General features: G+C 37.7%; 1 protein-coding gene across 2 annotated transcripts in view; it reads right to left on the bottom strand.

The window, feature by feature from the left end:
• Positions 1-15,092, bottom strand: part of PPP1R12B (protein phosphatase 1 regulatory subunit 12B) — a 252,830-nt gene that overhangs the window by 100,647 nt on the left and 137,091 nt on the right. For both annotated transcript variants that reach the window (XM_004481913.3, XM_004481915.3), the window contains exons 14-18: positions 14,132-14,222; positions 4,575-4,778; positions 2,166-2,349; positions 1,965-2,077; positions 1,206-1,247 (exon numbers count right to left, since the gene is read on the bottom strand). In XM_004481913.3, coding sequence (XP_004481970.1) covers positions 1,206-1,247; positions 1,965-2,077; positions 2,166-2,349; positions 4,575-4,778; positions 14,132-14,222 — 634 coding nt within the window. The remainder of the gene's footprint in view (positions 1-1,205; positions 1,248-1,964; positions 2,078-2,165; positions 2,350-4,574; positions 4,779-14,131; positions 14,223-15,092) is intronic.

Here is a 15,092-nt window from a genome sequence, read left to right as displayed (position 1 = left end):
GAAATGTTATAGTTTCCCTTGGAATTTTCCTTTATTCATTCTTCCTGTCTCCAAAAGCCTTTCCAAACCCCTGAAGGATCCAAGAGTTGTTGTTATTGGCACAAACCCATCCCGAAGAAACTCCATGCTGGTATTTTTATATGACACAGCTCATGTTAGTAAAGAGGCCAGGTTCGACCAAAGGTAGACAATTCTCACCTGTGTCACCATAGTCATAATGGGCATAGCTTTTTGGAAGGTGACTGTTGACTGTTTTGATCTTGACTAAAAAACAGGCAGGTCATTGACACAATATAATATCTCTATTTCCTCTGCTAAAAATGAGTTAGTTGTTGATTTTCAGTATGGGTTATCAAATTTATTCTGAGAACATACTTTCAATGAACTGCAAGGTGGAAAAAGGCCATCTTTTTACATAATTCCCAATAGAGATGTATATATAGTCTTAATTCATTTAGTCAAAACCAAACCTTTCCTTCCTGCAAAGTAATACTAATAGAAAACTGCTAACTTTCTATCATCTTTGAGAGGCTTACAGGAACTTGGAGTATTTCCAGCAAGCAGAGCCCAGGCCTTTATCTGCAGAGAAGACTTGGATGCCAGGCCTTAGGGCTCTGAGTTATATAAGAGGCCAGGTGTTTAATCCCACTTTTTTTTTTATTAGAGAAGTTGTGAGTTTACAAAACAATCATGCATAACATAGAGGATTCCCATACCTCATCCCACCACCCCACCTTGTAATCTCATTATAAAGTCAAATACAATATAAATGACTTTTGGATAGTCTGATGTTTTATATTCTCCATTTTTATGTTCCTCTCTATTAATGTGGATGCTAAAGGAAATGGTATCACTCTTCACTTTTCTTCTGAAGATTTCAAAGTACTTTGTACAATCCAATAACAAAGGAGAGAGAAAAGAAGACAGATATACAAATGTTAAGGTATCGACAGCAGGCACAGAAAAGTGTAAGAAACTTAATCAAGAGCCCAAGGATTGTACTGCCACATAAGAAAATAGTACCACCAACTAACAAGTGCCATGTCTGTCAGAGGAATGTCTATCTCCAAACTCCCCCTTAACCCAGATATGGTCATTGGTGCCCTGAGAAATTTGCATAGGGCCTGCTCTTTCTTCTATTAAAATCATGTGCACAAGAGCAAGGCTGAGCCTAAAAAGACATGCCTCATTGGCTTGTCGCTTACCCATGCCTTTTTCACCTCTTCAGAGACATCAGTTTCATCATCCTGAAAAGGGAGGAGGAAGACAGACAAGAGGATCATTGTCATAGGCACCCTTGAAAGCAACAAGGTCAGCTCCCATCAATTATGTATCTCGGCATTTCAAACTTGGGCAATGAAAATTGACTGCCAAATGATGCTCTGTTATTGCTGGTTTTAGTAGCCCCCACAGGCAGGCTCTTTGGAACATCACCGTCATCAAAGGTATCGAATTGAATGAGCCACAGTTGAAGAAGAGGTATCTTCAAGAAAAAAGACTTTATTTCATCTCTGTTAATAGCTGTCAGTCTAACTGGCCCTCTAACAACAAAACTTTTATCTAAAGAATAGTTTCTAACAAATGACTATTACTGTCTGATTTCTTGTTTCACCAAATGGTTTATCTAATTTTCAAATGAGCTGTGGTAATCAGGTATTTCTTGTTCAAATTATTGGCTGCTTGGTTTTTAAAATGCCAATAATAAGGCTGAGTGAGAACAGGATAGAACAGGATGAGGAGGAGGGTAAATGAAAGTACTGAATGTGTGTTGAACAGGGCACCCAGCAAGAACATACTAAATGAGTCCCACACTAGTTGAATCTTCCTTTTTTTTCCCCTCAGTAATATATCCTGACAATCTGCAAGATTCATGACCCTATGAAGGACTGTTTCTTTTGACCTCAACAGAAAGGATGGCAGCCAAAGGTAATATGATATGCCCTAACACAGAGCCATCTACTTACATCCTTTGTCCAGAAATTGATACCCGTGCCTCTTCGCCGTTCCTTGGGCCGCCTCCTCTCTCGGATGGACAGCCTATTAGAGGACTGATCATCCAAATCTGCTTCTTCACGGTCTGATCAGACATAAAAGAAAATATGAGTCTTAAGAATCTGGGTTACATGCATTGGGAAAGGGTCAACATTTTCTGAAGTCCTATATACCATTTTTGTCCATCTCCTTTGTGGCGTTTGTGGTAGTCTCTGAACTTTCTGAATCAGGGACTGAAGACCGATTTGCCTGTAGCAGATGGGAGCTGGTGTAGAGTGAGGGTCCTGATGCAGAAGGAGACACTGGTGTTGTGGGTTTGTCTGACTGAGTTGAACCCCTCAGGCGACGATAGACAGGCTGGAATACATAGGATGAGATGTTACAAGTCAAATTCAACCAAAGAATAAGGGTAGCAGGTGTATTCAAAACGAGCTTTTTCTATATCTTGAGGTTTAGTAGTAGTAGAGGCTCAATAGTTATTGAACAGAATTAAAGTCAGTTAGTTAATTAGCCAGTAAGGAAACAGTAGGTCTCCTATTCTAAAAATACCATTATGTTGACAGCAGATGAGACAAATCATTTCCAAACTAACCAAAGGGCAACTAAAGAGCATTGGCCTTGTTAATAAAAAGTCTTTTGGTGTTGGAATGAAAATAGGGAGGATCATGGCCCTTTTAAGATAGAGAGCTGAAAGGCAAGGCTTAGAAAAATAAAGAGCTCATAAATATGAAGAAGCAGAATGTAGGAGTTAACTGAGAAGAGAGACCAAATCTGTGCATTCTACCAAATTCTGGCATTCTACCAACTTGCCATAACCAAGCCTATTGAAACTTTTCTTAAATTCCCAGTTTCCCCTTGAAGTTTTTTTTTCCTGTGAGAACAGATAAAGCCTGACAATAAGCCTTAACTTGTTTCAATGAAGATGCAGAGACAGAAATTCTTACTATGCATTAAATTTACATCATACAGACAGCACATTTTTTTGCCTATAACTTATAAAGACAGAAGCAATAAAATATAGTAAGCTTTGGAGTCAGGCAGAACTTGGTTCAAATTCTTCAGCACTTACTGTGTGAACTTGAAAAAGTTACTTAACTTCTCTAGGCCTCAGCTTCCTCATCTGTAGGGATAATACCTTTCTCAGAGAGGACTGTGAGGATTAAACAAGATAATATATGTTGAGTGCTGTGATGGTTAATATCCTGTGTCACCTTGGCTATGTAATGGTGTCTGGTTGTTTGATTAAGCAAGTACTGGCCTTATTGTTACTATGAGAGTATTTCATGGACTTAAATCATCAGTCAGTTGATTGCATCTATGGCAGATTGCATCTACAATTAACAGAGAAGACTGCCTTCAGCAATGAGCAACATTTCATCTAAGCAGCTGAAGGCCGAAAAGGGGCAACTGATGATTGCAGCAGCCAGAAAGAAGAATTTCTGTTTCTACTTCAGTCAGCCAGCTTCTCCTGGGGAATTAATGAAAACCTTCAAAAGAGTTCCAATGTGTGGCCTGCCCTATGGAATTTAGACTTGCTAATCCCCATGGTGACATGGGACAACTGCTATAATAAAGCTCATAATATTGACATATATACATATGTATGTGTATGCATGTGTGCATATATATATCTTGCCAGTTCTATTTCTCTAGAGAATCCTGACCAATATAGGTGCTTAGAACAGTACCTAGTAACAAGTACTAAATAGATAGTAGCCGGTAAAACAAACTAAATAGTAGATCCTTAATTTTGAAGTCTAGCCATTCAGAGTTAAAGCAGGAAGAGGTTCCTTTCTCCTATAACTATCATAACCATGAATTCTCATTCAAACTGAGACATTCTGAGGGTGAAAAAGGAGTGATATTATTTAAACAGTGACAAGTGATGTAATTGGGACCATCTTAGGTAAACCAGAAGGTATGTTCATCGTAATTATAACCCTATAGCTTTGACTACCAACTCCACTTGGAAATTGGAACATAAGTCAAAATGCCTATGAGATTTTGTGGCACAGGATTAAGGGAGGCTTTGTGGGAACTTGGAGAAGCAACATACTAGTGGCTAGGAGTGCAAGCTATGGATGGACCTAGACTGTCTATGTTCAAATCTTTGATTGATCAGCTATGTGACATTTTGGGCAAGTTAACTTCTCTAGAAATAGGAATAATAATATTTACCACAAAGAGTTGTTTTGAGGATTAAATGAATACATATGAAATACTTAAAATTGTGCCTGGCATAAACATTCAATAAATGCCTTTTTTTTTTTCATTTTACTATGCTAGTACCAACCTCTTTAGAATAGAAGACATTTATTCAAAAGCATTACTTAATCTCCAGAGGAAAAAAAAGTTACATAAGGACCAATATCATCTGAATTCTTTCAGTCATACAGGTTTGCCAGTTAAAGACAGTCATAAAACAGTGTTTTCTATGAGTTGTCCATATGTTGTTGTCCATATGTTGTTGTTTCTATGAGTTGTCCAAATGTTGATAACATTTAAGTTATCAGGGAGGAAAGAGATTCCCCAAATGAATTATCCCGTGTTAAGCACAGTAATGTCAGCAAAAATGAACTCACCTCTTCATCCAGGCTAGCCCCCCAGGGCTGGTGGCCCTCCCCAGCTTCCTTTGCCAGCACTCCGGAGGGCTCATGCTTCTCTGCGCTCCCCTCAAGCCCTGCAGTGTCTACGGGCCTCTCGCTAGGCTGCTCCTGGGCTTGCCGCTCTGCCCTTGACCGGCTGAAAGTTCTTTCTGCTTCTTGAAGGTCCGTTAGGGTTACGCCCTAGGAAAATATGAAGTCAGGAAAGAAAGATGGTCTTCAAATGGTTAGCTTCACACTAACCATGGCATAACACTTAATGAGTGAGCAGGGAAACTTCCTGAAAGAATAGTACCAAATTCCAAATGAAGCTCCCAAAATGATTAAAATAAGCACCTTAGTTTGCAAAGAGCCCAGGTTTCAGTCCAGATTCATTTCAAATGTAATACTTTAGCTTTTCTAATTTGCTCTCTAAAAAAACAGGTCAACATTGAGGTCCGCCTATCGGGGATGTACTTTTTCCATATCAAACAGTTCTCTATCTTTTGTCTAAAGTGGCCCTGTCCTCCCAAGGTCAAATGGATACTAACAAAGGTTCTTTGAAGGGCAGATACTAGAACTTAATTTTACTAGTAGAAAGAAAAATCAGGCTCAGAATGGTGAAAATTCAGAGCTAAGCTAGGACAAAAACGAAAACCCTAAACTAGTTTTTCTCTAACATTATTTCCCAAGTAGCTCTAAAAATTACATGGATACATTCCAACAGTTAATGTTCCCCTCAGGCTGAGCAGGACTGCAGATAAGCAAATGATGAGGAAACATCAGCAGAAGGGAGAAAAGGAGTTGGGAAGAGACTGAGCTGGTTCAAACTCAAGTATTTATATGCTTAAATCCTCAGAAGAAGAGGAAAATTCCAAAGCTGGAAGTTGAGCAGGTACCATATCCACAACTTGCTTTTTTAGCTATTCATTCATTTATTCACTCAATCTCTTTAAATAAAGAAATTACTGAGTGTCTTCAAGCACTGGAACTACAAAGACAAATCCAAGTATTCTTGTACGACTAGTTTTAATCTAGTAGAAAAGAGATAAGAAAACAGATGACTGCAATGGAATGTAAGCATTAAGACAGAAACACAGGAGTATATTAGAGGCTTACCTAATACTGGGTTTTGAAAAGTAAAAAGAGTTAGGAAGGGAGGAAAAGAGGGATTATGGATAGAGGGAGTCTGTGCAAAGATAAAGAGAGGCAAGTGGGGCCACAGATGATTCAGGAATCTGTAGGTAATTTAGCAAAGGTGAAGCATGCCACAGAAGAAAAGGAAATTGGAGAAGTAGAGGGAGAATGGGGATAGCAGAATTTAGGAAAGCAGGCAAAGGCTAGGTCATAGAGGATCTAAATGCCATACTAAGGAGCTTGGATTTTCCCTTTGGATATATGCTTCTTTTAGGGTAAGAGGTCCCTTTGAGAACATTATGAAGTCTACTGAGATGCTGATAAAATCTTCTCAAAAGTAATGTATAGGGAACAGATGTGGCTCAAGTGGTTGTGCACCTCCTCTTACATGGGGGATGAGAGTGGTCCCGGCTTTCGATTAGACCAGTGCTTGCTTGACTAAACAATTGGGCACAATTACTTGGCCAGGTTGACACATTGGCCTAACCATTAAAGTGTTCTTTTGCATCTGACTCATTTCACTTAAGAATAATGTTGTCAAGATTCATTCATTTTGTAGCTTTGGTTGCTGATGCCTCCTGAAAGAACAACAACAACAACAAAACCACACAAAATAAATGATAGAATCGGCTCAGGAAAGCCAACGTGGCTCAGTGGTTGGGTGCCGGCTTCCCACACGTGAGGTCCTGGGTTCAATCCCTGGCCTGGAGTGCTTCAAAAAAACAAACAAAAACAAAACAAAACAAAAAAACAAGGTACACATTTCAAGGGATTCAAAGATCCCTTCGAGTTCTGACATAGACCTCAGTCCCTTTTTTACTGAATCTTTCCCGTCAAGGTATTTACATTTCCAGTCTCTTCCAACTTCAAATCTATGTCCTCCCTATCTTTTGCCATCCCTTCATAAGCAGATTTAAAGTTGTTACAGAGCAGTTTATAGTCTCCCTTTATTCTTACTTATTTATTTATTCGATAAATATTATTTATTTTATACTAGGGGAAAAGATGGTGAGCAAAAATATCCATCTTGAACCTCATGGCAGTTACATTCTAGTAAAATGAAACAGACAAACAATCATCAAACAAAACTAAAATTATAATTATCACAATTACTATTAAAGACGGATGCTTAACCTAGTTTGGGAAGGTCCTAGAGGGTTATTACATCTAAACTCTAAAGTATGAGTAAGAGTTAACCAGTTAAAGACATAGGCACTAGAACTCCAGGCAGAGGAAAGAACATCAGCAAGGGCCTGTGTACAATACAAGGCACCACATCACATGTAGCCAGAGTTCAGCAAGAATGGGAAATAAGATGAGGCTGGAAAGGCAGCCAAGGGCAGAGGACTGAAGGGCTCATAGGTCATGTTGAAGATTTGAGTCTGTATTCTAAGAACAAGGAGAAGTTAGTGAAAAGCTCTAGGCTGAGGAGTGACACAGTCAGCTTTTTTTTTTTTTCCCACTTATAAAAACAATTCATTGAAATATATCATTCACACATGAACATACATAAAGAGTAAGTATATAGAAGTTGTGAACTTACAAAACAAACATATATAATATCATACAAGGCTCTCACACATCACCCCACCATAGATACCTTGCACTTCCATGAAATGTTTGTAACAAATTATAAAAGTATTGCCAAAGTATTACTACTAACTACAGTGCATGTCTTACATGTGGTACATTTCCCCCCCAACCCATCTTATTATTTTTTTGTTCATAAACTATATATAACTTATAGAAAATGTACAATCAATGGCATTTGACATAATCACTGAGTTGCACATTCATCATTTCAATAATTAGAGCATTTCATTACTCAAAAAAACCAAAATAAAACAAAACAAAAAAACTCCACTATCATACCCATGTTAGGCTACTAATTATAAATCCTATTATATGTTTTCACCATTCCTATTCATTTCCAAACATTTCCAAACAATGTTTTACCAATTCTGCACAGATTAAAGTCAGCTTTCCAATCTCAAACCACATTCTATTCTCTGGTGACTTATATTCTAGCTATTAACTCCAAGAGTTTGCTCATTATATTTAGTTCATAATAGTGAAATCATGCAATATTTGTCCTTTTGTGCCTGGTTTGCTTCACTCAATATATTGTCCTCCAGGTTCATCCACGTTGTCATATGCTTCACAACTTCATTTCTTCTTACAGCTGAATAATATTCCAATATGTGAATACACCACAGTTTGTTTATCCATTCATTGCTTGATGAACACCTGGGTTGTTTCCATCTTTGGCAATTATGAATGATGTCAATATGACCATCAGTGTGAGATGTCTGTTTGTGTCACTGCTCTCAGTTCTTCTGGGCATATATCTAGTAGTGGTATTGCTGGTTCATATGGTAGATCTATATCTAACTTCCTTAGGAACCGCCAAACAGATTTCCACAGTAGCTGTACCATTCTACATTCCCACCAACAGTGAATAAGTATTCCTATCTCTCCACATCCTCTCCAACACTTGTAGTTTTTTCTTTTGTTGATGGTGGCTATTCCAGTAGGTGTGAAATATCTCACTGCAGCTTTGATTTGCATTTCCCTAATGCCAGTGATGTTGAACATTTTTTTGTTTTTTTTGCCATTTGTAATTCTTCTTTACAAAAATGTCTTTTCATGTCTCTTGCTCATTTTTTAATTGAGTCATTTGCTTTTTTATTGTTGACTTGTAGAATCTCTATCATAGATATTAGACACTTGTCCCACGTGTGATTCCCAAATATTTTTTCCTACTGAGTCAAATGCCTTTTTACCTTGTCACAAAGTCCTCTGAGGTACAGAAGTGTTTAATTTTGAGGACATCCATATATCTATTTTTTTCTTTTGTTGCTTGTGCTTTGGGTATAAGGTTTAAAAGACCCCCACCTACTACAAGTCTTGTAGATATTTCCCCTACATCATCTTCTAGGAGTTTTATGTCCTGGCTTTTATGGTTAGGTGTTTGATTCATTTTGAGTTAATTCTTGTATGGGAAGAGAGATAGGGGCACTCTTTCATTCTTTTAGTTATGGATACCCAGTTCTCCCAGCACCATTTGTTGAAGAGACTGTTCTGTCTAAGAAAAGTGGACTTGGAAGGATTATCAAAAATCAATTGAGCACAGAGGTGAGGGATTTCTGAACCCTCAGTTCAATTCCATTCATCAATGTGTATATAATTATGCCAATACCATTCTGTTTTGACCACTGTAGCTTTATAATATACTTCAAGGTCAGGAAGCATGAGTCCTCTGACTTCACTGTTCTTTTTTAGGATGATTTTGGCTATTTGGGACCACTTTCCCTTCCAATTAAATTTGGTCATTGACTTTTCTATTTCTCAAAAGTAGGGAAATTTTAATTGATATTGCAATGAATCTATAAATCAATTTGTGTATAACTGACATCTTCATGATGCTTAATCTTTTCATTCATGAACATGGAACATCCTTCCATTTGTTTAGGTCTTCTTTGATTTCTTTTAGCAGTGTTTTGTAGTTTTCTGGATACAGATCCTTGACATTCCTGGTTAAATTAATTCCTAGATAAGTGAATCTTTTTGTTGCTATTGTAAAGGGAATTTTTTTCTTGATGCTTCCTCAGTTTGCTCATTACTAGAGTATAGAAATGCTACTAATTTTTGCGTGTTGATCTTGTATCCTGCTACTTTGCTGAACTCACTCATTAGCTCTAATGGCTTTGTTGCAGATATTTCGGGATTTTCTAAATATAGAATTATGTCATCTGCTAATAGTGATAGTAATAGTTTACTTCCTCTTTTCCAATTTGGATGCCCTTTTCTTTTTTTTTTCCTAATTGCTGTAGCTAGAACTTCCAGCATAATATTGAGTAACAGTGGTGACAGTGACATCCTTGTCTTGTTTCTGATCTTAGAGGGAAAGCTTTCACCCTCTTCCTATTGAGTACAATGTTGGCTGTGGGATTTTCGTGTATGCCTGTTATGCATGTTGTGAAACTTTCCTTCTATACCTAACTTTTGAGGTGTTTTGTTTTATTTTTAATCAAAAAGGATGTTGGATTTTGTCAAATGCCTTTTCTGCATTAGTTGGGATGATCGTGTGGTTTTTTCCCTACAACTTGCTAATGTGGTGTATTACATTAATTAATTTTATTATGTTGAATCACCCTTGTGTACCAGGAATAAAACATACTTGATTGTGATATATAATTCTTTAAATATGCTGCTGGATTTGATTTGCAAGTATTTTGTTGAGAATTTTCGCATCTATGTCTATTACAGAGATCTGTCTGTAATTTTCTTTTTTGTAGTACCTTTATCTGCCTTTGGTTTTAGGGTAATGTTGGCTTCATAAAATTGTTGGTTAATTTTCCCTCTTTTTCTAATTCTTTGGAAGAGTTTACACAGGATTGGTATTAACTCTTCTAGAAATGTTTGGTAGAATTGACCAGTGAAGCCATCTGGACCTGGACTTTTCTTTGTTGGAAGATTTTTGATGATCAATCTCTTTAAATGTGATTGGGGGAAACGGACACGGCTCAACTGACAGAGCATTCATCTACCACATGGAGGGTCCAAGGTTTGATCCCCAAGGGCCTCCTGACCCATGTGGTAAGCTGGCCCACGCACAATGCTGCTGCATGCAAGGAGTGCTGTGCCACACAGGGGCATCCCTGAGTAGGGGTGTCCCACGCACAAGGAGTGCACCCCGCAAGGAGAGCCGCCCTGCGTGAAAAAAGCGCAGCCTGCCCAGGAGTGGCGCTGCACATACAGAGAGCTGACGCAGCAAGATGATGCAGCAAAAAAGAGACGCAGTTTCCCAGTGCCACTGGGATAATACAAGCTGACACAGAACACACAGTGAATGGACAGAGAGAGCAGACAATCGGGGGAAGGGGAAAGAAATAAATAAAAGAAATCTTAAAAAAAAAAGTGATTGGTTTGCTGAGTTCTTATATTTCTTATAGAGTCAAGGTTGGTTTTTATGCATTTCTAGGAATTTGTTCATCTAGGTTTTCTAATTTGTTGGCATATAGTTTCTCATAATTTCCTCTTATGATCCTTTTTATTTCTGTGATGTCAGTCGTTAATATCCTCCCCCCTCATTCCTGATTTTATATATTGCATCCTTTGTCAGTCTTGCTAAGGGTTTGTTGATTTTATTGATTTTCTCAAAGAACCAGCTTTTGGTTTTGTTGATTTTCCCAATTTCTTTTGTTGCCGATTTCATTTATTTCTGCTCTAATCATTGTTATTTCTTTCTTTCTGCTTGTTTTGGGATTGGTTTGATGTTCTTTTTCTTGTTTCTCCAGTTGTTCAGTTAGATCTTTGATTTTAGCTCTTTCTTCTTTAATATAAACATTTTTCCTTCTCGGCATTGCTTTCCCTGTATCCCATGTCTTGATAAGTTGTGTTCTTATTTTCCCTTATCTCAAGATACCTACTAATTTCTTTTGCAATTTCTTCTTTGATCCACTGACAGTTTAAGAATATGTAGTTTAGTCTCCATATATTTGCAAATTTACCCCTTTCCCATCTATTATTGATTTCCAGCTTCATTCCATTATGATCAGAGAAGGTGTTTTTTAATCATTTAAATCTTCTTAAATTTATTGAGAGCTGTGTTGTGGCCCAATATGTGGGCTATTCTGGAGAAAGATCTCTGAGCACTTGAGAAGAATGTTTGAACCTGCTGATTTGGGGTGCAATGTTCTATATATGTCTGTCATGTCCAGCTCTTTTATATTGTTCAAGCTCTCTGTTTCCTTGTTGATCTTCTGTCTTGTTGTTCTACCTATTGACGTGAGTGACATATTGAAGTCTCCAACTATTATTGTAGGTATGTGTATTTCTCCTTTTAGTTTTGCCAGAGTTTGCCTCATGTATTTTGGGGCACCTTGGTTAAGTGCATAGGTATTTATTATTGTTACTCCTTGCTGGTGCATTGTGCCTTCTATTAAAATATAATGGCCTTCTGAATCTCTTTTCACTTACTTGCATTTGAAGTCTGTTTTGTCTGACACCAGTATAGCTATCCCTGCTCCTTTTGCTTACTATTTGCTTGAAGTATGTTTTTCTAACCTTTCACTTTCAGTCTATTTGCATTCTGGGGTCTCTGGTGAGTTTAAGAGCAGACAGCATTTGAATGGTTCATGTTTTCTTATCCATTCTGTCAGCCTATGTTTTTTGATTGGGGAGTTTAATCTATTAACATTCAATGTTATTACTGTAAAGTTATAACTTACTTCTATTTTAGCCTTTGGCTTTCATGTGTCACATCTTCTTTTTGTCCATTTCTTTACCTTTCTTGGTTACCTTTTCTGATAGTCTTCACTTCTATACTCTCCTTCTAGCCTCTCTCTCTTCTCTTTTCTTTTCTGGTCACAGACTCCCTTTAGTGTTTCCTGTAGAGCTGGATTCTTATTTATGAACTCTCTTAGCTTCTGTTTATCTGTGAATATTTTAAATTCACTGTCATATTTAAAAGACATTTTTCCCATATAAAACATTCTTGGCTGGCAGTTTTTCTCTTTCGGTACCTTAATTATATTATACCACTGCCTTCTCACTTCCATGGTTTCTAAAGAGAAATCCAGAGTCTTATTGGACTTCCCTTGTATATGATGTTTCCCTTTTCCCTTGCTGCTTTCAGAATTTTCTCTTTATCTTTGACACTTGGCATTCTGAATATTATGTGTCTTGGGGTAGGTCCATTTGTATTTATTCTAATTGGAGTATGTTGTGCTTCTTGGACATGTATATTTATGTCTTTCGTGAGAGTTGAGAAATTTTTTGCCATTATTTCCTCAAATACTCTTTCTACCACTTTTCCCTTCTCATCTCCTTCTGGAACTCCCATAACACATATATTAGTGCAGCTTGTGCTATCATTCAAATTCTTGTGCCCCTGCTCAATTTTTTTTCCATTCATTTCCCTCTTTGTTCTTGCTTTTCAATTTCAATTGTTCTTTCCTCTACGTTGTTGATTCTTTCTTCTATGATTTCAAATCTGCTGTTTTGTATCTCTACCACATGGTCTAATTTCAGAAGATTTTTTATTTTTTTTAATTGATTTTATAAAAATATTACATTAAAAAAACAATATGAGGTCCCATTCAACCCCACCACCCCCATCCCATTACTCCCCCCCCCAGTAACACTCACTCCCATCATCATGATACATCCATTGCATTTGGTAAGTACATCTCTGGGCATCTCTGCACCTCATGGTCAATGGTCCACATCATGGCCCATACTCTCCCACATTCCATTCAGTGGGCCCTGGGAGGATTTACAATGTCCAGTGATTGCCCCTGCAGCACCATCCAGGGCAACTCTAAGTCCCAAAGGCGCCTCCACATCTCATCTCTTCCTGCCATTCCCCATACCCATATCTGCCACCATGTCCACTCTTCCCACTCCACTCCAATGCCATCTTTTCTCTGTGGACCTTGGATTGGTTATGTCCGTGGCATCTCTATGTCAAGAGGAGGCTCAGATTCCACATGGATACTGGATGCAATCCTCCTGCTTTCAGTTGTAGGCACTCTAGGCTCCGTGGTGGTGGTTGTCTTTCTTCAACTCCATCTTAGCTGAGTGAGGTGAGTCCAATAAATCAGATTGTAGGAGCTGAAGTCTGCTGAGGCTCAGGTCCTGGCTATCATATTGTCAGTCCAGAGATTCAAATCCCCTAAATATATCTTAAACCCCAACACCAATCATCCTAAACAGAAAACATATACCCACTAGAAGTCACTCCCCATTCCTCTCCCACTATGGATTTGCTTATTCTGGACATTTCATACAAATGGAATCATACAATGTAAAGCCTTTTGTGTCTGGCTTCTTTCACTTAACATAACATTTCAAGGTTCACCCACAATGTAGCATGCATTAGCATATACCAGTACTTTAATCCTTGGTATTGTCAAATAATATTCCACTGAATGGATAAGCTACATTTGGTTTGTCCATTCACAAGTTAACAGACATTTAGGTTGTAATATTTTTTGGCTATTGTGAACATCAGTATACAAGTTTTTGTATGTGGACATCTGTTTTCCTTTCTAGGGGGTATATACTCAGGAGCAGAATTGCTGGGTCATATGTTACATGTTTCTAGGAACCGCCAAACTTAAAGTGCCTGTACCATCCCTCAGGATTCTTAAGATGCAGTTCCTTAAGCACAAGTAGAATAATTAGTCTTGTGAAGGAAGTGCTTTGAGCCTGGAAGAACAGAGGTGAGAGTGGGTAGGTGTGGTTATAAACTCATTTGATTCTATATGGTATAAGATTTAACGTAAGGCAAAGCTCTTAATACAGTAGTTGGACTAAGGCACTCATTTGACCATTTTTTATATTGTACTTGCTAACTACAAAAAGGTAAAGGAAAGGTAGGTAGAGAAAAGGGCATAAAAAAAGGTCACACTTACTTGAGTCGACCTTCGCGTCTGCCGAGCTTGTCTGGAGCGTGCTTTCCGTAAAGATTCTGCTTCCTCATCCCGTACGGGAGTCAGATATGACCTTCAGAGGAAAAAAAAAAAATAGCAAAAATTAGACACTTTCCTGCACATATTTAGGGAATGACAAGGTATTTCCACAAACTGAAGTTATTTCTATACTCTAAAAATGAACTTAGGTAGAATCCAAATAACAGGAATGCTATCAGCGATCAGTAAAAATTACATAACCCCATAGTTTATTTGTAAAAGTATCCCTGTTCACATAGAATCCTGTCATAAAATGACAGAAAATGAGACTTTTATTTCCTCTTTCCCTAACCTTAGAAGCGTATGTCTTTTCTTGGCTTACTGCTGTGGCTAAAACGTGCAGGACATGTTGAAAAGGAGTGGTGATTAGTAGTTAACTGTGCTTTCAGAGAGTTGAACACTATATTACCACTAAGTGTGACGTATACTCTAAGATTTCTACAGATATCCTCACCAATAAAGAAATTCTATTCCAATCCTAGTAGGTTATGTTTGTATGTCTGTTTTACTTTTTAATCATTAGTACATGTTGAAGTTATCACATGCTTCCCCCACCTCATGTATTAAGATTATCATCATTTTTCTCACACTGAATGATCTTTGAGTGAAAGGTTTTTGAGTGACAAAACAACACTAAATTCTTGACACACACAATTTGATGATGTGGTATCTTTTTATATAGATTCATTATTTGGTTTAGAATTTCTGCATCTATCTTCACGAAGGAAACTGGCCTGTAATTTGTCCTCCTTGTAATATTCTGGTGAGGTTTAGGGGAATTAAAGTAAGCTGAACTGAAGCTAATTGGGAAATGTTTTCTCTTTGTCTATTTTCTGAAAGAATTTGTGTAAGATTAGGGTTACTCAGAACAGTTGAAAAGTTCACTAATGAACTTTGTGGGAAG

The sequence above is a fragment of the Dasypus novemcinctus genome, chromosome 13, assembly GCF_030445035.2.
Source record: "Dasypus novemcinctus isolate mDasNov1 chromosome 13, mDasNov1.1.hap2, whole genome shotgun sequence".
Lineage (NCBI taxonomy): Eukaryota > Metazoa > Chordata > Mammalia > Cingulata > Dasypodidae > Dasypus > Dasypus novemcinctus.
Note: the sequence above shows the minus strand (reverse complement) of the source record. Positions and strands in the feature narration are given on the sequence as shown.